The 22,227-nt window shown below is 40.1% G+C and overlaps 1 protein-coding gene across 4 annotated transcripts in view; it reads left to right on the top strand.

The window, feature by feature from the left end:
• The first annotated feature begins 647 nt into the window (after nt 1–647).
• Nucleotides 648–22,227, top strand: part of ANKRD50 (ankyrin repeat domain containing 50) — a 50,873-nt gene continuing 29,293 nt past the window's right edge. Inside the window, exons 1-2 of one of the 4 annotated variants that reach the window (XM_048847274.2) lie at nt 648–782; nt 1,930–3,155. In XM_048847274.2, coding sequence (XP_048703231.2) covers nt 2,677–3,155 — 479 coding nt within the window. In that variant the 5' untranslated portion in view covers nt 648–782; nt 1,930–2,676. Of the gene's footprint in view, nt 783–877; nt 958–1,226; nt 1,539–1,929; nt 3,156–6,391; nt 6,587–22,227 lie in introns of those variants that run through there. The other 3 variants (XM_048847275.2, XM_048847273.2, XM_048847276.2) reach the window with 3 other exon arrangements.

The raw sequence follows: 22,227 nt of genomic DNA, 5'->3' as shown, positions 1-22,227 counted from the left end.
CATTAAAGTGCTGCGGCTGCGGGCTTTCTCCATGCAGTGACCGCTTGTAACAATTCAGCATTAGCAGTGCCCGGGAGCCCACATTTGGGTATTTACTAAGGTTGTAAAATGAGGATGTGACCCTCCCCACAAACAATGGGCAGGCGGGACTCGGGAGGGGGCTCCTATGATCACCCCCCCCCCCAACTATTGCAGGAGCCCCCAGCGGCAGGTGCCAGCCACGCAATAGCTATGGGGCGGGAAGTACTGTTGAGGGGAAGGGGCTGCCCCCTGCGAACGGCTGCTGAGTGCGTGGAGAGACTGCTGCTACCCCTGCGACCGCGCTATAGGTGGCGGGGCTGAGATCCCCGGCTATTGCCGATAGTTGGGGGGGGGCAGGCGACGCACGCTGCAGGACAAAGCCCCAGGCGGGGGGGCAGGGTGGGTGATGAGGAGGTAGAAGGATACGAGCTACTCAACTCATCTCCCTCCGCCCCGAACTATTTCTTTCCCAGATGTCACGCAGCATCTGTCCCACCACGCCCCCCCCGAACCGCCGTCGCACGCGCGAGGGGCAGGGGGCGGGGCCGCTGCCGAGAGGCGGGGGAAGAGGCGGGGCTGAGAGGGGAAGGGGCGCGGCCCGAGCGCAGGGGCTGGGGCGGGTCAGGGAGGAGCCGAGCGGACCAGACGGGCTGAGACAGTCACGGACGTCAGGGCTCGGCAGCGAGAACAAGGGAGGGGACGGGGCAGAGACGCGCCGTGCGGGAGCAGCGGCCGGCGGGGAGCGGAGGTGGCCGGGGAAGGTAACCGAGCAGCCGCGGAGGCCCCTTCCCGAGGAGCCGGGCTGGGGGAGCCGGGCGGCGGCGGCTCCTGGTGCAGTCGCTGCCGGAGCCGCCGCCGTTGCTTCCGTCCGACCCTGCGGCAGAGCGAGCGGGGGCTGAGCCTGTGTCTGTAGCTGCGGCTGCCGCTCGAGCCGGGGTAGGGCGAAACCCGGCGTGTGGCCGCGGGTGTGAGCCCGGGGCCGGGCGGGGAGCCGGGGTGGTTCAGAGGGCCCAGGGGCTTGGACAAGTCGAACACACCCGGGAAGGAGGAGGGGCGCGGGGCTGCTGCTGGCTGGGATCTTTGTGCCGGGCGCTGTGTGCTCACAGGCTGTTTCTGCTGCGTGGGGCCGGGGGGAGGGACAGGGCGTGTGTCTCTGGTGTGGTGTGTATGAGACGCAGACGGGGGGGGAGAGCTCACAGCTGCTCATTTCGACAGTCCTGGTGTAAAAATGTAGCTCGACCAGCCAGGACCTGGTGAAGTGACTCTTTAGCCCTGCCTGTGTATCAGCTGAAATGTAAAAACCTGCACTGGGGACCTAAAGCAAAGAACCAAAAAAGAAAGAATACTGAACCCAGCCAGAGGGAATAGTACCGATAACAGAAATGTGCTGCACAAGAATAAACCATAGGTTGTTAGCGGTGGATGTATTAAAATGGGACTCCAAGAGGCTGCTGTGTGCCCTAATGCATACAAATCATGAACAAAGAAGTGTGTAAAGAGAGCTGTGGACAGCACTGGTATGTAAAAATACACCTGGCAGTAGAGAAAGCAAGTAAAAGGATAATCAAATGAACAAATGTTGGTAGGGAAGGACTTTCAGGATAATAGGGTGCATGTGTCTCCTTAGGATCAGTGGGAGGCTTACTTTCCTTGGTGTGGTTTTGAGGTCACTTTAAAGCCAATCAAAGGATGTGAATGTGACTAATGGTAGCTCGTACCCACAGCAGAAGTAGGAGAACCTTGACTAAACTTATTTCTCCTCAGTAAGTTTGAGATTAACTTTAAGACTTTCAGAAATTGGTACAAATGGGGAATATGAGTTCTTGGTTTTAGCAGATGTATAGTAAAATCATGATGTGATTTCTTGCAGCTGGAGTTAAAATCATTGTCTTGTTCTTTATTTCATAGGTCCAGAGAAGAACTTTTTGACATCTTGCAATTGAGATCTCTGAGAAAGAGTTGAGGAAGAATTCAAGATCTGGAAGGAAGCACTTGTCCTACATTAAGGAGGTGTTAACATTTTCAGCTCTGCTACATAAGAGACCATAATTTGAAGCACTTCCCTGGTACTTGCCCAGATGTATGAAGCCTGCAAGGTTTGGTATTTATATTGACCAATTCACAAGAAGTGGTACAGATCTACGTGTTTGCAATATAAATTTTACATTTTGAAGAAAAAAATCTTCTGTAGAGACGCCTCAGAAGCTGTATTTTACTGTGGACAGCTTTTTCTCAATGTGAATCCAGAAAGATTAATGTTTGGAATTGAGAGGCATCTAATACATACTGAAAAAAAGTCTTTCAGTTTCTTCAGATGCATTGTCTCCTGTACTCTGGGAACATGCACAACTGTATAAACTACAGGTGTAGTCATGGAATTGTTACCTTTTGAGCCATATGAGAAGTATTATTGAGCCTTTGGTACCAGGCATCGCTTCGCCACATAAGCAGTTGAACAGCTACACTCTAATCATGATAAAGCATTTGAATGGAATGACTCTGATTGTCTTATAAAGAGGCTATTTTACAAGAAGGGTTAACTCATTGTCACCCTTTGGCTGGTTCCATGCAGAAGATGGATCCTTATATCCAGACTTTAAGATGTTGAAGATGTATTGCTGCTTATGACCAATCCCAGGGACAAAGGTCTACAAAATGGCTCAAACAAGCTTGCTACAAGGGAAGCAGTTTTACTGTAGGGAGTGGGTTTTCCACAAGCTTCAGCACTGCCTTCAGGAGAAAGCTAACTGCAGCAACACTGCTGCCAACAAACCATCTCTTGTAGCAAGTTCTGGGAATAATGCTAGTGTTGTCTCGGGGAAAGGAACTGCCTGGGGGGTGTTGTTGGTAGGAGGGCCTGGTAGTGGGAAGACAGCCCTCAGTACTGAATTATTGTGGCCAAGCTCACCTGCAAGCCTACAAAGAGGCTTGCATCGCCAAGCTCTAGCTTTCCACTTCTGCAGGGCCCAAGATTCTGACACACTGTGTGTGGGAGGGTTTATTAGAGGTTTAGTTACCCAAATCTGCCGCAGTGGACTCATCCAGGGATATGAAGACAAACTAAGAGATCCTGCAGTTCAAAGTCTCTTGCAACCTGGGGAATGTGAGAGGAATCCTGCTGAAGCATTTAAAAGGTAAAAATAAAACCATGTTGTGTTTATATAGTGCCTTTCATTCAAAGAGCCTAGAGCACTTACAGACAGGAAAAATATGCTTGTTGATGTTTATGGATTGCTCTCATAGCTTCCAAAATTGTCATGGGGGGGAAAAATCTAACTTCCTGTTCTCATAGCTCACATAAATCTTCTTTTCAAAATACAATTATGAATATAAAAAATATCCAGAGCTATAATATTTTTGGAGGGATAGGGCCTTAGAGAATAGCTACTGAAGCCCATGGGGGAGGGGGAAGGCAGATTATCCCCCATCTCCATAGTTCAGAGGAATTGCAAGAATTCTGCAGTATTGGTACTTGCCACTGTCAGACAGGATAGTGGACAAGGTAGACCTTAAGAATTGCCATCCTGCATCAAACCCCGGCCTGTATCCCACAAGATCAGGTAGGAAAAAGATTAATTTTAATTTAACAATCCCACTTAAATATGCATAGATAGCACTAAATTCATATAACTACTTACAGAATTACCACTTTTTCACACTATAAGGTGGTAGAGAATCATAACTATTCTTTCAGTTGATATTTAAAAAAACTAGGGAATCCATACTCTGTGTAGAAATAACTTTTAAGATGTGTGCATTCATTTTTTTAGCAAAATCATAGAAACTGAATAACTGAGTGCAATCACTAGCTCAACATTGCAGTATTCGTTTTTGCCATCAGTGCTCCTTGCAATACAAAAATGTGTTCAGCATACTGTTTGAAAGCTTTTTATCCGCAGAAGGAACATTGATGATCATTGTTTGTAAAGCAACTTACAGAAAGATCTTCAGGTGTGTATAATTGATCACAGCACTAGACCCTCCTTTTTTTGGTATAGCTGCATAAGAGATTAATTTAATGTAAACAATTAAAATGAAGGGAAAAAACAGTAAAGACAGTGACTCAATACAGTATTTGTAGTGGAATACTGGCATTTTTACCAGTAGGTCATTAGTATGAAACTTTCCCAAGTTAACAGTAGCTACGTCATGGCTGTCAAGTGGCCTGTGTGAACGTTTTAGTGGTCTCTGAAGTCTAAGTGGATTAATGTCCACATTACGAAAATCACTAAAAGAATTTTTCCTTTCAGTCTCAGCCGAAGGGTTAGCTAAATAGCCACTGAAACTGAAGAACAGTACTTGATCACACTGGCAAAGTGGAATGAGGCAAGCTTGCCTTACAGTACCTGTTCTGTTTTTGCCCTGTGGATAAATAGGATTTTAAGTCTCCAGCGCTTTCAAACCAACATTTTTCACAAGCATTAAGTTGATCATACCTTCTTTTCCTTCCTCACCCCCCACAGCTCCCCCCAGTTAAAGTTTAAAATAGTTACTATTATAAGCTTGTTTAGATTTATAAACAAAATATTTTCCATTCTAGGCTATGAACTTGCAACAGGGTTTGCATGGGCAGAACCCTGCTTCTGCATGGAACCCACTGACTCTGCCCATCAGGGGCTAGTGCTGGTGCCTGATTTAAAGATAGGTATTGGTCACTTTCACTTCTGGTAGCTGTAAACAGAGAAATGGAATTATACTACTAGCACTGGGAGTACTAAACTGAAGTGTGGATGTGAGAATTTGAGATTGTAAAGGTACTGAAAAACAAAGTTAAAAAGGCGAGAGAGATTAGGAGCTGCAGATGCTTAAAACTATTTATGCATAGTGAACAATATAATTGTAACAGTATAATTGTGAAAAATGAGGCTTTTCAAATGTATTATTTTTTAATTCCTTTTCTTCAAAAAGGTAAAATCAAGTAAACTAATTCATTCAGTTTAATATATTTACCTTCTTTCTCCCACCCATTTATAATCTTTTGAAACTGTTCCTAAAACTGGATGCACAATTGAAAGAGAAATGAGATCAAGAGTGTGGGAAAACTTGAGCAGGCCTCCTGATAAATATCAGTCACTGGATGTAAAACTAAAAGAAGGAATTGCTGCTGGTAGTACTGCTTTTGGGCACTCCTCTTGATAAGCACATTTTTCTATCACAAAATAGTTCGGGAATGAACACATTTGCAGCTGAAGTTCTTTGCTTTAGATTATTGTTTGTCTTACCATCACTCCTTGTTGCTGTTTCCTTTAGATGTTCTAGATTCAAAAGACTCTGCAAGGATCAAAGCTTTAAATTTAATTTAATTGCAGAAAATGTCAGATGAAGCTATGCTTTTACTTAAAAAAACCAAATCTGTGATGCTATCTGTACTTGTTAGAAGTCTAAAGTTAAAATAAGAGACTTCAACAGGGGCAAAGAGTTTTTTGGAATGAGTACCTGAAGTTAGGTTCATATGTTATTTTTAGACACTCCATTATGACTAAATTCTAGAAGCTTGAAAATTGGACCACTTTATGTAACTTAGTTTGTCTACCTTGGATCACTCTGCTGGTTTAGTTAGTTGGCACTTATAAAGTGCTTCTAATATTGATGCAGCTATACTGGCAGACCTATGCTTTGTATTAGTATAGTAAACCTACCCCCAGGGGAGAGACATGCCGGCACAGCTGTGTCAGTCAGGGATGACACCTCTTCCCATCCCTGACTGAGGTAAATATGCCAGCAGAAGCCTATATTGTAGACCTGGCCTCAGTATGGATTTGAGCCTAACTTTAAGCATCCAGTGTTGAAACAATGTGCAGTATTAATAAAAAATTACCCTTATGCTTCAAGCACTACATTACTGGTACAGTATTCATTTTCTTGAAAAATATATTGGTTATTTAAATGACTTGTAAAGTCCTAATTTGGAATAGCGGTTTTTCATATTAGGTTGATCCTGAGTATTTAAACTTTGAAACTATATAAACTTTCAAAACTATATAGACTGTTTGTGTTTTCAAAGTTTAAATGTGAAATGATTGAAAATAGTCCCTGTTGGCCAAGGGAATGAAGACTAAACATGGTCCTAAATCGGTGTTCCCTGCTGTTACACTTTCAGTTCTTGTATTGGATTCTCCCAGTCCTCTTTGTCTTTTTAATGTCTCCCTCCCAGGTCTGTGCTTTTTGCCTCCCTGTCCTCTCAGATCACACTTCTGTACATGGTGCTTCACTAGTGAGCTTGCTGTAGCACTAATAGTGAAGCAAATGCAGTTGCCCCTTTCTGCTGCTCAGGGCTCAGGATATAGACCCAGTAATGGAGGGAGGAAAGCAGGAAGGAAGAAGCAAGAGTCTGCCTCTCCTTTTTATCCTATTTCCTTATCCCTCACAGAACACCTCCAATCTCAGCAGAGTAACATGCCTATGCTCTTTCTGCACACACATCTTTTCCACTGGTGCCAGCAGGAGCATTATGACAGTGACAAGATTCTGCTCTGCTCTGCTGATACCACTAAGTGTTTTATACAAAGGAGCAACTCAGGTACAGATGTAATCTTCTGTGGGATTCCCTTGCTCCTGAAACAAGGTAAAACCCTTATTCTTTGTGGATTTAAAGGTGCAGAGCACAGTTTAAATGAAAAAAAAAAAATGGAGTAAAGGTTGAAGTAAAAGAGACCAGAAACTAATAAAATGAAAGGGAGGAGGGAAGGGGGGAACTAAAAATAAGATTGCATAATATAGGGAATTTAAAAAGGCCCGAGGGGTAAAAATTGAAGTCAGTGGGAACTTGAATCTTCTAGTATATCTTAATGAAATTTCCCCTCATCTTAAAATTCAAAGAGGTTTAGAATACTTTTACTACTTACTATATGGCGGCTGTTTGGATGGTCCGTGGCTGTGAGAGGGAAAGATTCAATGGTCTCAGTGCTCACATGTCCACATTATGCAGCCTTCTTCTTTAACTGGCATAAATTAGCTTATTTACTTGACCATCTCAGCCAGTGTTGGAAGAATAGTTGTTTCCCTAACCATTCAATATTGTCATTCTAGGTCAGGCAGTGAGGTACATTGGCAAGGTGGGGTAGTAGGCAAGTTTGTACTTCTCGTAATGCAGGTACAACAGTCACCAGTGTACGACCAGACTCCACTGCTGTTAATATAATACTTTTCTCAAGCACTACTGTGTAGGTATTTAAAATGCACCTATCACCATGCTATGTGGATAGTAAATAATACTTTCACTTCTAATTTCCATAAATTGAGTGGTTATTTATTGAATGTTACAGTGCAATGGTTAGCTGCAACATAAGTTAAAGTTGTGTTTAATGGGAGCTTATCTCTTTCAAAACAAAACATTGAAATGGCAAAAATCAAAACAAAATATAAACTTGGAGTGCTATTTGAATTGTGCGTGGTAGTTTGAAACTAATAGTTCATATATCACCACCTTTGGCAATTCTCCTGGCCCCTTACTTTCCTTTGTACCCCTTTTTAAAGAAATTTCAAATACTCTGGGATCTGTCCTTTGGCCATATTGCTCCTCATATGCTGATTTCTAGAATATCCATTATACAGAAGTAGTGTTTGCCTGTAGTATATTCTATAATATTTTTGCCAGAATGGAAAATAGCTGCATCAAAGCAAGCCTGCTGAATCTTCATTTAGGATGGAGTTGAAAGTGAGCTGGGGGAGAGAAATTCGTCGACTACACTTATAGCCCAGGAGAAATTTCCGGGAGCTGGGAAAGAGGACAAGAAGAATTCAAGTCTTCTAACTTTTTAAATTCCCAGGCAGTTAACTACCTTTGTTATTGATTAAGGCCATGAATACCAAGATATGAGAAGATAAGGGAAGAGCTGCTCCGAGTCTGTGTTGCATGGAATTCTTCATGGAAGTTCCTGTAGCTGATAGGTTGTCATCTGTGCTAAACATAGAGGGTTCTTCTTCATACGCTTCCTTTTAAATAGGGATTAAACTTTCATGGAAGCATAACCTAGTGTGGCATGTCACAGCTCTTCAGGAGGGTTGTCACAGGAGCAATTTCAGCATCACAGGTTCTCCCTCTGATTCCTATGGAGGTTCAGCTCTTCTTGATTCTGGGGATTTATCCACTGCAGTATAGCAAAAAAATGTTTTTATTTTAAAGGCAAAACAAGGAAATTAATAAACAGAACTACATTTAGTGACAGTTAAGGTTGCAGCAAGATATACACCATCCACCCAAAAAATTCATAGGCATGAAAATAATGCTAAAGGGAGAGACATCCACATTCTTTGTCATCTTCCCATATTCTAGGGTTCCATAAGGCTTTCACTTCCATTTCCAACGGATATATAAAGACTATATATATTTCTGTTTTGTCAAACATGCATTCTAATGCAAAACCTTAACAGTGTCAGCAGTGTTAAAGCAGTAGAACTTCAAGTGCATGAAATGTGTGACCACGTATGCTGATCTGTTTTATACAAAAGCATAGGAGGTCACTGAACATTTTTTGTTAGGTGCAAGTTTGAAGTTGGGGTATATATTGCTTTTGGGTGTCTGAGTTGGAAACGAAAGCTTATGTAGTACTGGAGTACATCGCGTTGGGCAGCAGTAAATCATATGTCCAGAAGTTGCCATATAAAAGCTGTCATCCTGTACATTTACATGCACATAAGTAACTTCACCTACATTAGTAGCTGTGTTGTTCACTGGAATGACATGTGTTTGAAAAATGTGTAAAGGGCTAGAGCTTTTGTGTTTCATGGTCAGAAATTTGATTTAAAATCTTACTCAATCTGTGTATTCAGTCAGCTTTCTTTAGAGACAAAAGTTTACTATATATTATTTTTCCTCCTGTTAGCAATATTGACTCTGCAGTGCTATCAGGGAATGAGCTGGATTTTTTTCTGGCTGCTGTATTGTCAACAAAGTTCCAATTTCAGGATGGCTTTTACCTCCCTTTTAAGTGATGAGAACATGTCTTGCTTTCAGATTGAGTTTTACAGGTCTTGCAGTTTGGGAAAAAAAAAATTACTTATTTACTGAGCAAAAGTGGAGTGGAAGTCCACTGAGAGATCATAAATATACACCACCGCCACAGTCCCTTTTTTTTACTGTTGCTTTTCTGAGCATAGTCCCATTTAAAAGCAAATGAGGAAAAATCTTTGGTTTTATTCTTTTATTTATTTATTTTATTGCTCAAGTGTATTAGTATTTTAGTATAACTAGTCAAATGAGAACTGTGAAGAAGCTGTTCTTTTTATAATAGTAATTTGAATGTTCAGGAATTACACAGACTTTATCAAGTAGTTAATTAGTATGTTTCATTGTTTGGACTGTAGTGTCTTAAATTTATTTATTTGAGGCACCTTGCTAGCATGGTGGAAATATATGAACTAGATTGTGCTTTAGATTGATGGTGCTTACTGTTCAATTTTTAAAATACTGATTGTGTAGATCTTCACCATTGAGGCAACAGCCAGTTCTCTTTTGAATGACTGCTGCCATTTCGGGTTCTTGCTGCTTGGACTTTGACCAGTGGGTGTCTGAAACTATGAAGCTCCACATCACTAGCTGCTGAGGCAAGAGTTTAGTCTAGAGATGATCCTGGCTGCTTTGAAGGGGAGTAGGATGGATCTTAGCTATTTTACCCCTCCCCAGTGTTTTGGGTCCACCTCCCTAATGCATAACTACAGTGCTGTCTACTTCATACTGTTTGCCTGCTCTGCTGTTCACAGCTGTCAGCAGTATGAAGTGGACGCTATCTTTGAGAGTTTCACTGATGCTCATAAGTTCAAAATCATAGCTGTGAGAAAGGTCTTAACTTTGAGAGTAAAAGGTGAGGGCATGGCACATTGGTGTTCCAGCTTTTCCTTTTTAATAGAGCTAAGTTTAGTGAAAGACCATACTACCATCAAGGCTGGAAAAAATTACTAGATGTGTATTAGCCAGAGGCCGATATGGAACCAGCTGGACTGTAGTAACCAGCTAGATCTAGTCTGTGGATAGTTGCAGTAGCCTAAAGCTAGGCTGCCGTGAAGTAGGAGGATGTTGATTTTTCTAACAGTGTGCTGTCTGCACTGTGCTCTGTCATCTTTTGTATTTTCCTCTGGAAAAGTCAGGTAACCTGACTCTTCATACTCTGTCCTCTCTTACTTGAGTCTCCTGACTGCTGCAGTGAGGGTCCACTACATCCTTCCCCCTCCTTCCAGGTCCTGGCTGCTGGAAGACACCACCACAATCATCCCCGGCTTCTGCGTGGGTGGTGCTTTTTTGGGGGGGGGGAGTGGGGGGGGAGACGGTTATCCTCTTTCCCTGTGAATAGCTCCAGGCAGTGTCTGCTGTGATCATAGCTTTCCCAGGCAGCGGCAGAGTGAAATAGTCATGGTTCTTCTCAGCCTTGCTGAGTCCTTTGGGTTCTAAATAGCAGCAATGAAACTGACTTGACTAATTTCTTTCTGCTGCTGTTTGAGAAAGCTCTGAACACATAATAGGCAAATATAAAAGGCCACTCTTTAAAAAGAAAGTATAAAAGTCCACATATGCATGCATGTTTTGTATGTAACAATACTTAAAACAGATATTCTCTTTTCTATAACTCCAGTACCAAAAAGTCAACCATAAAAAAAGTGTGTGTTTGGTTTTTTTTTGAACTCTTGATCCCTGGTTCTGAAATGCTATGTCAAGAACGTCCACCTTCATCAAGTGGATATGATAAACTTGAATTTTAAAAATAAACTATCTACAATAAGACCTTCAGTCAAAAAAATCTGCATTGTTTTGAAAAAGTGTAAACATAGCAAATATTTTATCTCTTCCTACATATTAAATAGTTTTTGAAGGCTCTGTCTACTGTTACAACACAGGACCTTCTTCTCTGTTTATGGTAAACTGTGCTATTACCTACAAGATCAGAAGATCTTTTGAGATCTAGCTAAAAACCCAAAACTGACCAAGACTGCCTCGGTGAGAGAAATAAGGAACAAAGCAAAATAAAATAAGCCCATAAAACTAAACTGTAATTGTATCCACTGTGGATATATACTTTGAAGGCTACAGTATATAAATGCTAAATGTTGTTATAAATCACTAGCTGTCTTGTTAACTTATTACTCTCTGCAACAGTTCACATAGACTATCCTGAATACCGTTCTTCTCTGTGCTTAACCAACTGGACTAAATTAGAAATATGTAGTTACATGATCTAGTAATTCACTTCCTGGGTTTTGCACTAAAGAACATAGCATTTGACCCCTAGCTTTAATTATGCAGTAACTTTATTCTAAAGTAGATGTTATTGAAAGTCCAAAATAATGCAAGGATCAGGACACAGACTGAAGATAACTCCAACGCAGAGGTGAAGAAATAATTCTTTCACTGCAAGGAACCAGCACACCAGATTAAAGGGAAATTGACTACTCAAATGGTAGTTGTCAAGGTTCCTCCCCCACTCTGAACTCTAGGGTACAGATGTGGGGACCTGCATGAAAAACCTCCTAAGCTTATCTTTACCAGCTTAGGTCAAAACTTCCCCAAGGTACAAAATATTCCACCCGTTGTCCTTGGACTGGCCGCTACCACCACCAAACTAATACTGGTTACTGGGGAAGAGCTGTTTGGACGCGTCTTTCCCCCCAAAATACTTCCCAAAACCCTGCACCCCACTTCCTGGACAAGGTTTGGTAAAAAGCTTCACCAATTTGCCTAGGTGACTACAGATCCAGACCCTTGGATCTTAAGAACAATGAACAATCCTCCCAACACTTGCACCCCCCCTTTCCTGGGAAATGTTGGATAAAAAGCCTCACCAATTTGCATAGGTGACCACAGACCCAAACCCTTGGATCTGAGAACAATGAAAAAGCATTCAGTTTCTTACAAGAAGACTTTTAATAGAAATAGAAGTAAATAGAAATAAAGAAATCCCCCCTGTAAAATCAGGATGGTAGATATCTTACAGGGTAATTAGATTCAAAAACATAGAGAACCCCTCTAGGCAAAACCTTAAGTTACAAAAAAGATACACAGACAGAAATAGTTATTCTATTCAGCACAATCCTTTTCTCAGCCATTTAAAGAAATCATAATCTAACACATACCTAGCTAGATTACTTACTAAAAGTTCTAAGACTCCATTCCTGGTCTATCCCGGGCAGAAACCAGCATATAGACACACACAGACCCTTTGTTTCTCTCCCTCCTCCCAGCTTTTGAAAGTATCTTGTCTCCTCATTGGTCATTTTGATCAGGTGCCAGCGAGGTTACCTTTAGCTTCTTAACCCTTTACAGGTGAGAGGAGCTTTCCCCTGGCCAGGAAGGATTTCAAAGGGGTTTACCCTTCCCTTTATATTTATGACAGTAGTTCTGACTGAGCCTTTTTTAACTTTCTGTTGTAAAATTGCATGTTTCATAAAGAAAATTCTTATTTTTTTAGTATACATCATTTCTCCACTTAACTGTAATGAAACCCTGCTTACTTTGCAATAGGTGGTATACTCCATTTTGAAAGGGTACAAACTAAAACGCGACTATTCTGGATTGCCTGTTACGTTTTTACTTATCACAATTAATAAAACAGTGTCTTGTGTGAAGAATACTGTACTTCCATGTTCTCACTCTCCAGCTTGATGCTCTAGAGTATTAGAAAGTTAAGTATTAAGTTTAAGTACTTGGTGAAATTTCTCTAGAAGCTTTTCTGTTTTAGAACCTCTGGTGATGTAATAGTGTTTGTAAGAGTAAGTTGGATTCTTCTCTTTATGTATGGAATCATTGTGAACACATTGAACATAATACCATTTAACCTATTCAGTTTGAATTGCTCTAAGATAGTTTCCCTTAGGGAATTTTAATTATGACAAGTTATAGACCTTTCTCATCTTGTATTTTAATAGACACTAATGTTTCGTCTTTCATCCACCTAGTGCAATCTTAAATCTTCCATCTTTTCCTGTGAAGTATTTCACAAGTCTAATAGCTCCTGCAGACTAGACTAGACTAGAACAGACTAGTATATATTTTAGTGTTTTGAAACCTCTTTCATGTAATCATAAAAAACAAGACTAGTACTCTTATAATGAATTTCTGTCCACTTGCTTTAAGATGGTGCTACTTAACTAGTCCTGATTTATTTTTTCCCAACAGCCAGGACTTGTGCCAGTGTTTTGAGAGTTACTTTTTTAATTAGTTGTCAGACAGGTGACTCAGTGTTCAAATTCTTTTTTTTTTTTTTTAAACCACACGAAAGATTTAGAACAGGCTTCTGTGAGCTAGCAGGAATTGAGTATGTCAACACAAGCTCCTAGAACTCTGGGAGAAACTAGCATTTAGAACAGGGGTTCTCAAACTGGGGTTTGTGATCCCTCGGGGTCATGAGGTTATTATGTGAGGGGTCACAAGCTGTCAGCCTCTCCCCCAACCCTGCTTCACCTCCAGCATTTATAATAGTGTTAAGTATTCTTAATTTATAAGGGGGGGTTGCACTTCGAGCTTTGCTATGTAAAAGGGGTCACCAATACAAGTTTGAGAACCACTGATTTATTGCTGAAAGCAGAAGTGGAGCAATACTCTGAAGGGGACCTAGCTCTTGTCCTGGAATGGATGTTAATGTGTGGAATGGCCATATATCAGGAAGAGTGAGAAATCTGCCTGTGAGGTAGTAATAGCTATTAATTCATTTTAAATTAACGATGCTTCGTAACATCCACATGTGTATTAGATATAAAGATATATTTCCTGCTTGAAGAATTTATTCTCTTTTCCATTTGTCTTTTAGATTAGGAGACCCAGAGGATGGTGATTATTTGTGTCTTTTTAAATAAAAAGTTGGAGTGGTGGTGGGGATGTTTGCATGGGAGGTGGCCTTTGAAGGTGGTGTAAAGGAAGTGGGTTTTCAAGAGAGTGGGATCCTGTCGCTACACTAAGATGATTCATGGTGTGGGTGGAACGGAAGAAAGCCATACGATACTATCCTTTGCTTTCAAGGTGTGGCAGGTAGGATGTGATCAAAAGATCAGAGACACTTGCTGGCATGTAAGTGTGCCACACCTTGAAAGCAAGGACAGGAATCTGTTTGCTTTAATAGGTATTTGATGGGTCCAGTGGGGGCTACTAGGGATTTTCAGAAAGGGGGAGGGTAACTGTGGTCCATGTATGGGTCAAGCAAGAAGATTTTGACAGTTGCATTGTAGATGTACTAGAGGGAGAGCAAGAGAGGAAATAGTGGGACCACACAAGAAGAGTTACAGTCCAAAGATTGTTCTATTGATTTGTTCCTTCTAAAACAATGAGGAAGGGATGTACATTTTTGGTATTTTATCAATGAGCATGGTATAAATACCTAGATACCACATCATTCTGCTGTGTAGCTTCACAAAGAAGCGTCCTAGGAGACAGCAGGAGAGGGTCTATTCATGGGTATATCAGATGTTGGATGCAGTTGGTGAAAGTTTGTATTCTCACCAAACTCAAGAATATACTAGCTATTCCTTTCACCTCCTCTGCTATATAATTTTTAATGATAAGAAACTTAAAATGACTGGCATTTTAAACCCTGGTGAAGCAAGAAACTTTTTCCAGTGAATTGCCTTAAAATTTAGGGGACGTTATCTTGGGCATGAGGAGTGGCAGTGGTGGTACAGGTATATTTCATACTAGCTTTGTCCTTGGGATAGTTAGTATCAGGTAAACTATCCAAGCCATTTCATTAACCTATTGCATACCCAGCAGTATGCCGCAATTTCAAAATCAACTCCATTATAGTATCCTACTATGTTGCTGCTTCCTGTTTCAGCCTTCGATCTCACCCTTCATCCCACAAAAATGGAACTGTGATTATTTTCCAGAAAACACGAATTAAGGAATATTCTAACACCTGCATTAATTTGATTCCCAAATATTTTATGCTGACATTTTTCCTTATTTGTTTACTTCCTTTTCCTTTTTTTTTAAAGGAAAAACATTCCTGTCTTTGGTGCCCTAAGGCACCCTGTTTATAACCTGTTTGTTCCTGTATATGGTAAAGGGGGGGGAAAAGAAAGTGATAGTACAATAACAGCTATCAATTGCCCTGTTCTATTATAGATAATGCTAAAAATGGATCTTACTAAATAAACTATAGAATACATACCAAAGTTAAGTGTGCAGAGTGGACAGTAGATACTATACAAGGATGTATGGAAAGTTAATAAAACCTTTATGTAAGGAACTATCTGCTAGAAATAGAAGGGAGAGAAAGATAAACAAAATAACCACATAGACTGTATTAGAGCAAAGAAAGAATGGAATATAAAGACTTCTCTGCCGCTAAGGGCTACTGAAATTAAAGATTGAAAGCAAGCATTTTGACTCAGTAAATGAGGGGAAAAGATATATATATATGGTAAAGCAACAAAAAAGGGAATACTCTACCCCAAGTATACAACCAGGTATGAGATGAATTCCAGCAGAACTCTTTCATGTTAACCAGTATTTTTGGAATTGGACTTGTCAAAAGCTTCATTTTACTGTCCAGCCTGTACACTGAAAACCCCAGAAGATATGTAATTAGACATATGGTGGTCTAGACCCAGTCTGCTGTGCCAAGGTGGCTGCAGAATCCCATGTCACACAGAAATAGTCTCCATAGCTCCCTACCTCCTGAGATCAAATATATTGAAAAGACTAATCTAACATTAAACCCAGATTGTTAACCTGTTGTACCATTACTGAGTCACTTCGTGCATATGCCTTGTGGTAGTGCCTTTTATTACATGATTACAGAACAATCAGAAGTGTAATTACCTAGAATATAAACTCAAAATACATCTGTCAAGAGTCAGAGTGTAGAGTGTATTCTCCTCTAATAGTTCAGTGCCCCAGCTCCTCAGCCTCCCCTCTCCCCACCTTTTCTGTGGTTAATATTTGCTTTGAAAGTTAATATTTATGATCTTCTATATAGAAGTCAGTCTCTGCTTATTGTCTGTCTGGGCAATATATAAATCCAGACTAGTCAGATTTGTCATTTGTTAGTTATGTTTCAAGTTTTGTAAAGTGACCAATCTAGAATGCATAAAGCTGTGGGAACTTGGATTCAGTTTAATGTTAGTATGTTCAACTAGATTCATAGATATTTAGGTCAGAAGGGACCATTATGATCATCTTGTCTGACCTCCTGCACAACGCAGGCCACAGAATTTCACCCACTACTCCTACAAAACAAAACCTTGCACCTATATCTGTGCTATTGAAGTCCTCAAATCGTAGTTTAAAGACTCGAGAAGCAGAGAATCCTCCAGCAAGTGACCCATGCCCCATGCTACAGAAGAAGGCGAAAAACCTCCAGGGCCTCTTCCAATCTGCCTGGAGGAAAATTCCTTCCCGACCCCAAATATGGCAATCAGCTAAACCCTGACCAATGGGCAAGATTCATCAGCCAGATACTACAGAAAATTCTTTCCTGGGTAACTCGGATCTCACCCCATCTAATAGCCCATCCCAGGCCATTGGGCCTATTTACCATGAATATTTAATTACCAAAACCATGTTATCCCATCATATCATCTCCTCCATAAACTTATCGAGTTTAATCTTGAAGCCAGATAGATTTTTTTTTTTTTTTTTTTTTTGCCCCCACTGCTTCCCTCGGAAGGCTATTCCAAAGCTTCACTCCTCTCATGGTTAAAAACCTTTGTCTAATTTCTAGTCTAAATTTCCTAGTGGCCAGTTTATATCCATTTGTTCTTGTCCACATTGGTACTGAGCTTAAATAATTCCTCTCCCTCTCCGGTATTTATCCCTCTGATATATTTGTAGAGAGCAATCATATCTCCCCTCAACCTTCTTTTAGTTAGGCTAAACAAGCCAAGCTCCCTGAGTCTCCTTTCATAAGACAAGTTTTCCATTCCTTGGATCATCCTAGTAGCCCTTCTCTGTACCTGTTCCAGTTTGATTTCATCCTTCTTAAACATGGGAGACCAGAACTGCACACAGTATTCCAGGTGAGGTCTCACCAGTGCCTTGTATAATGGTACTAAAACCTCCTTATACCTACTGGAAATACCTCTCCTGATGCATCCCAAGACCGCATTAGCTTTTTTCACAGCCATATCACATTGGCAGTTCATAGTCATCCTATGATCAACCAATACTCCAAGGTCCTTTTCCTCCTCCGTTACTTCTAATTGATGCGTCCCTAACTTATAACTAAAATTCTTGTTATTAATCCCTAAATGCATGACCTTACACTTTTCACTATTAAATTTCATCCTATTACTGTTACTCCAGTTTACAAGGTCATCCAGATCCTCCTGTAGGGTATCCCTATCCTTCTCTAAATTGGCAATACTTCCCAGCTTTGTATCATCCTCAGACTTTATTAGCCCACTTTTTGTGCCAAGGTCAGTAATAAAAAGATTAAATAAGATTGGTCCCAAAACTGATCCTTGAAGAACTCCACTGGTAACCTCCCTCCAGCCTGACAGTTCACCTTTCAGTAGGACCCGCTGTAGTCTCCCCTTTAACCAATTCCTTATCCACCTTTCAATTTTCCTATTGGTCCCATCTTATCCAATTTGACTAATAATTCCCCATGTGGCACGGTATCAAATGCCTTACTAAAATCTAGGTAAATTAGATCCACTGCGTTTCCTTTGTCTAAAAAAATCTGTTACTTTCTCAAAAAAGGAGGTTAGGTTGGTTTGGCACAATCTACCTTTTGTAAAACCATGTCGTATTTTGTCCCATTTACCACTGACTTCAATGTCCTTAACTATCTTCTCCTTCAAAATTTTTTCCAAGACCTTGCATACTACAGATGTCAAACTAACAGGCCTATAATTACCTGGATCACTTTTTTTCCCTTTCTTAAAAACAGGAACTATGTTAGCAATTCTCCAATCATACGGTACAACCCCTGAGTTTACAGATTCATTAAAAATTCTTGCTAATGGGCTTGCAATTTCCTGTGCTAATTCCTTTAATATTCTTGGATGAAGATTATCTGGGCCCCCCGATTTAGTCCCATTAAGCTGTTTGAGTTTCGCTTCTACCTCAAATATGGTAATATCTACCTCCATATCCTCATTCCCATTTGTCATGCTACCATTATTCCTAAGATCCTCTTTAGTCTTATTAAAGACTGAGGCAAAGTATTTGTTTAGATAACATTGGTTATTGAAGGAGCTCTATTGACTGGGAGTGAAGATTGATTCTGTATGGCTAAGGGAGCTGGCTGTTTACTGGAGGAGAATAAAAAGACCAAATTGCTTAATTTTGGAATGCATTTGGTTACAAAGTTGTTGTAAAACTAACTGCAGTTTTATACATTCTGTTGTATGTCAAAATGAGAGCACTGATTGATGAACAACTTCTTTTTAATAATTTCATTCTTTTTATAGTGCCTTTTATCAGTAATTTCAAAGTGTTTTCCAAAGGAGGTTGTTTTTTTTTTCAGTTTTACAGATTGGGAAACTGGGGGAACACAGAGAACAGTGACTGTAACTAGTTTATGGGTTGGTTTCCAATCATATGATTTTCTAAAAATAAACTGATAGGGCATTTTTGTTCCATGGACTTAATCTATTATTTGTGTTTACTTGATTGCTTTCGAATAAACATTAAAATATTTTTTAACTGAGGTTTTTCAAAAATCTAGTTTATCCTAATTTCCCTGAGCCAACATGAGAGATTCAAGGGGATATTTAGAAGCTAGTTGAAAACAACCAAGAAAGAAAAAGTAATGATAATTTAGTGTAAATTATTTTAGTCATCTGAGGTATAGATCTTAATTTGTGCGACAAAATCAGTGCCACTGTGGAAGATCCAGAAAAGAAGGAGCTGGAAATCAAAGTGACAGGTTATGTAAAGTGATCATATTACACATCCACCATAAAGCAAACATGTCCTGCTTGTAAATATAAGAAGATAAGCAACCTTCTCCAGCCCTCTAACGGGCATGAGGAAAGAATTTCCAGCTACGATGTGGTTACTATAGTCATATTTTAGTTGTCTTCTCTACATATTATAAGTAGGAAAAGGAAATCTGGTTACTTGCAAAATACTCCCTATGGCCCTACCACTACAAGAAAGCATATATTTCCCTAAATTCTGATTCCTGTGAGCTCCACTAAATTTTATGCTGTGCTTCTAGAAATCATCACTGGAAGTTCTCAGTCATTAATGGTGTTTAGGACAACTGAGAATGGGGCCTCATTTTGCGAGAAGCTAAATGAATTATTTGCATCAGTCTTCACTGCAGAGGATGTGGGGGAGAGATCTACACCTGAGCCATCCTTTTAGGTGACAGATCTGAGGAACTGTCCCAGATTGAGGTGTTGGTAAAGGAGGATTTGAAACAAATTGATAAACTAAACAGTAATAAGTCACCAGGACAAAATGGTATTCATCCAAGCGTTCTGAAGGAACTCGGATATGATGTTTCAGAATTACACACTCTGGTTTGTAAATTGGCCTCTGTGCTAGATCAGTGGAGGATACTAATTTAATGCCAATTTTTTAGAAAGGCTCCAGAGGCGATCTTGGCAATGACAGGCCCGTAAATCTGTCTTCAGTATCAGGCAGATTAGGTGAAACCATCAGGAAGAACAGAATTATCAGACAGATAGATGAACACAGCATGTTGGGGAAGAGTCAACACAGCTTTGAAAAGGGAAATCATGCTTCACCAATCTATTAGAATTCCTTGAGAGGGTTAACAAGCACATGGGAAGGATAATCCAATGGAAATAGTGTACCTGGACTTTCAGAAAACCTTTAACCGTGTCTGACACCAAAGGCTTGTAAGCGGTCAGCTAAGACGGAAGGTCCTCATGGATCAGTAACTAGATAGGAAACAAATGGTAGAAATAAATGGTCAGTGGGGTTCTACAAGGATCTGTCATGGGACCAGTGCTCTTCAACATATTCATAAATGATCTGGAAAAGTGGGTAAACAGTGAGGTAGCAAAATTTGCAGATGATACAAAATTACTCGAGATAAGTCCAAAGATGACTGGGAAGAGTTACAGAGGAATCTCACAAATTGGGTGACTGGGCAGGTAAATGGCAGATGAAATTCAGTGTTGATACGTGAAAAGTAATGCATATTGGAAAATGTGCAAACTATACACACAAAATGGTGGATTCTAGATTCGCTGTTACCTCTCAAGAAAGAGATCTTGGAGTCGTCATGGATAGTTCTCTGAAAACATCTGCTCGATGTGCAGCATCAGTCAAAAAAGCTAATAAAATGTTATGAACCATTAGGAAAGGGATAGATAATAAGACCAAAAATATCATAGTGCTGCTCTATGAATCCATGGCATGCCCATACCTTGAATACTATGTACAGTACTGGTTGCCCCATCTCAAAAAAAGATATATTGGGAAATGGACAACAAAATTGATTAGGGGTATGGAACAACTTCCCTATGAAGAGAGATTAAAAGGATTAGGACAGTTCATCTTAGAAAAAGATGAGTAAAGGGGAGATAAAACTGAGGTCTATAAAATCATGAAGGGTGTGGAGAAAGTGAACTAGGAAGTGGTTTTTAACCCTTCACATAACACGACAAGGGGTCACCGAATGCAATAGGCAGCAGTTTAAAACAAACATGAGGAATTACTTCTTCAAACAACACACAGTGAAACTGTGGACCTAATTTCCAGGGGATGTTGTGAAGGCCAAAAGTATAACTGGGTTCAAAAAAGAATTAGATAAATTCATGGAGGACAGGTCCATCAATGGCTATTAGGCAAGAAGGTCAGGGATGCAACATCATGTTTTGAGTGTCCCTAAACCTCTGACTGCCAGAAGCTGGGCTTGGATGACGGGATGGATCACTTAATAAATTGCCCTGTTCTGTTCATTCCCTCTGAAGCATCTGTCACTGTCCACTGTTGGAAGACAGGATACTGGGCTAGATGACCCATTGATTTGACCCAGTATGACCATTCTTGTGTTCTTATGTATTGTGCTTTCCTTTGGGCTAACTGGAAATTTGGCATATCTCTAAGTAAGTAAAATATTATCATTTAACTTAGTTGTAGTGTTTGCCTACAGCAGATGTAGCAAGGGGATTTTACCAGTGCAAAAACAAAATAATTGCTGAGAGAAACCTTAAAGCCACAACTATAACCATAGCCAAAATAAATGCACCCAGAGAGATTTCCTCCAAATGGCCTACAGTCCACAAGAAATTACAAACCTGGGTTTGTTTTATAGCTATATTGCATGCATTTGAGGGAATTGTATACCAGCGGCCAAACAGAAAAAGTTTTGCTCTGTAACTTTAGCTGGTATGTACTTAGTGATCTTGCAGGCTAGATCCACTGAGGGAATTTAGCTTAGCATTACAGTAGCCAAGTTTAGGCACCTTACTGCCTAGTGGAATCCTTAGTCCTAAATTAGCTTCTTCAGGTATGGAATGTTTTAGACACCTAAGAGTGGTATTCACAAAAGCCAGCAAGCTGAGCAGGGAGCCATCTAAGTGAGCCAGTAGGAAATGGTGAGGAGAGCCAAAAGTTGCTGAGTGCCTAACTCTTCTCAGGTTTCCCAGCTGTGAACCCTCTCCTGTGTTTATGCACCTAACCCAAATCCACTGTTCCATGTTGTATAAATAATTAAATACTCATTGGCTAGAGAGAGTGAGAATACCCTAACTGCTGGCTATAGAGTCATTCACCTAGAATGTGGGAGACCCAAGTTCGAGTCCCTGTTCCAGTGAATATTAATTTTTTGTACAAAGTGCAACAATTTCAACAGGGGGGATTGAGAAAGACCCACCACAGAATACCCTATAACTAAATTTGTTGATTAGATTTTTATCTAAATGTTGATATCATTGTACACATACAAACTGATGGAAAAATATTTCCAGAGATGATCAAAATTTACAAATACCAAAGAAAGAAAAATGCTACTTGAGAACTTATTAAAGTTTGAATTAAGGCTACTTACTTTGTATATTTTGACATGTTGAAAATTTGATGTTGAAAATTTGTTTAAATGATTATACAGTTTTAACTTTTTGAATCTCAACATCTACTGTCATTAAATAATATTGTCTGACTCTCTGTAATTTTATGCCGCTAAGAAAATTTAAATAGTTAAATAAAAATTGGGGGGGTGGAACTTAAAAGCAGATATGATCAAATATTTTAAAAAATAAAAAATGAAACTTTGCCAAGCTTACCTATAACCCAGTTCTTTAGGGACTTTCCTGAGAGGTAGAAGACAGACAAAAATGGATTCGAACCTCTCATCCTCG

The sequence above is a fragment of the Caretta caretta genome, chromosome 4, assembly GCF_965140235.1.
Source record: "Caretta caretta isolate rCarCar2 chromosome 4, rCarCar1.hap1, whole genome shotgun sequence".
Classification (NCBI taxonomy): Eukaryota; Metazoa; Chordata; order Testudines; family Cheloniidae; genus Caretta; species Caretta caretta.
The sequence above is the reverse complement of the archived record's forward strand: the minus strand, read 5'-3'. Positions and strand labels throughout refer to the sequence as shown.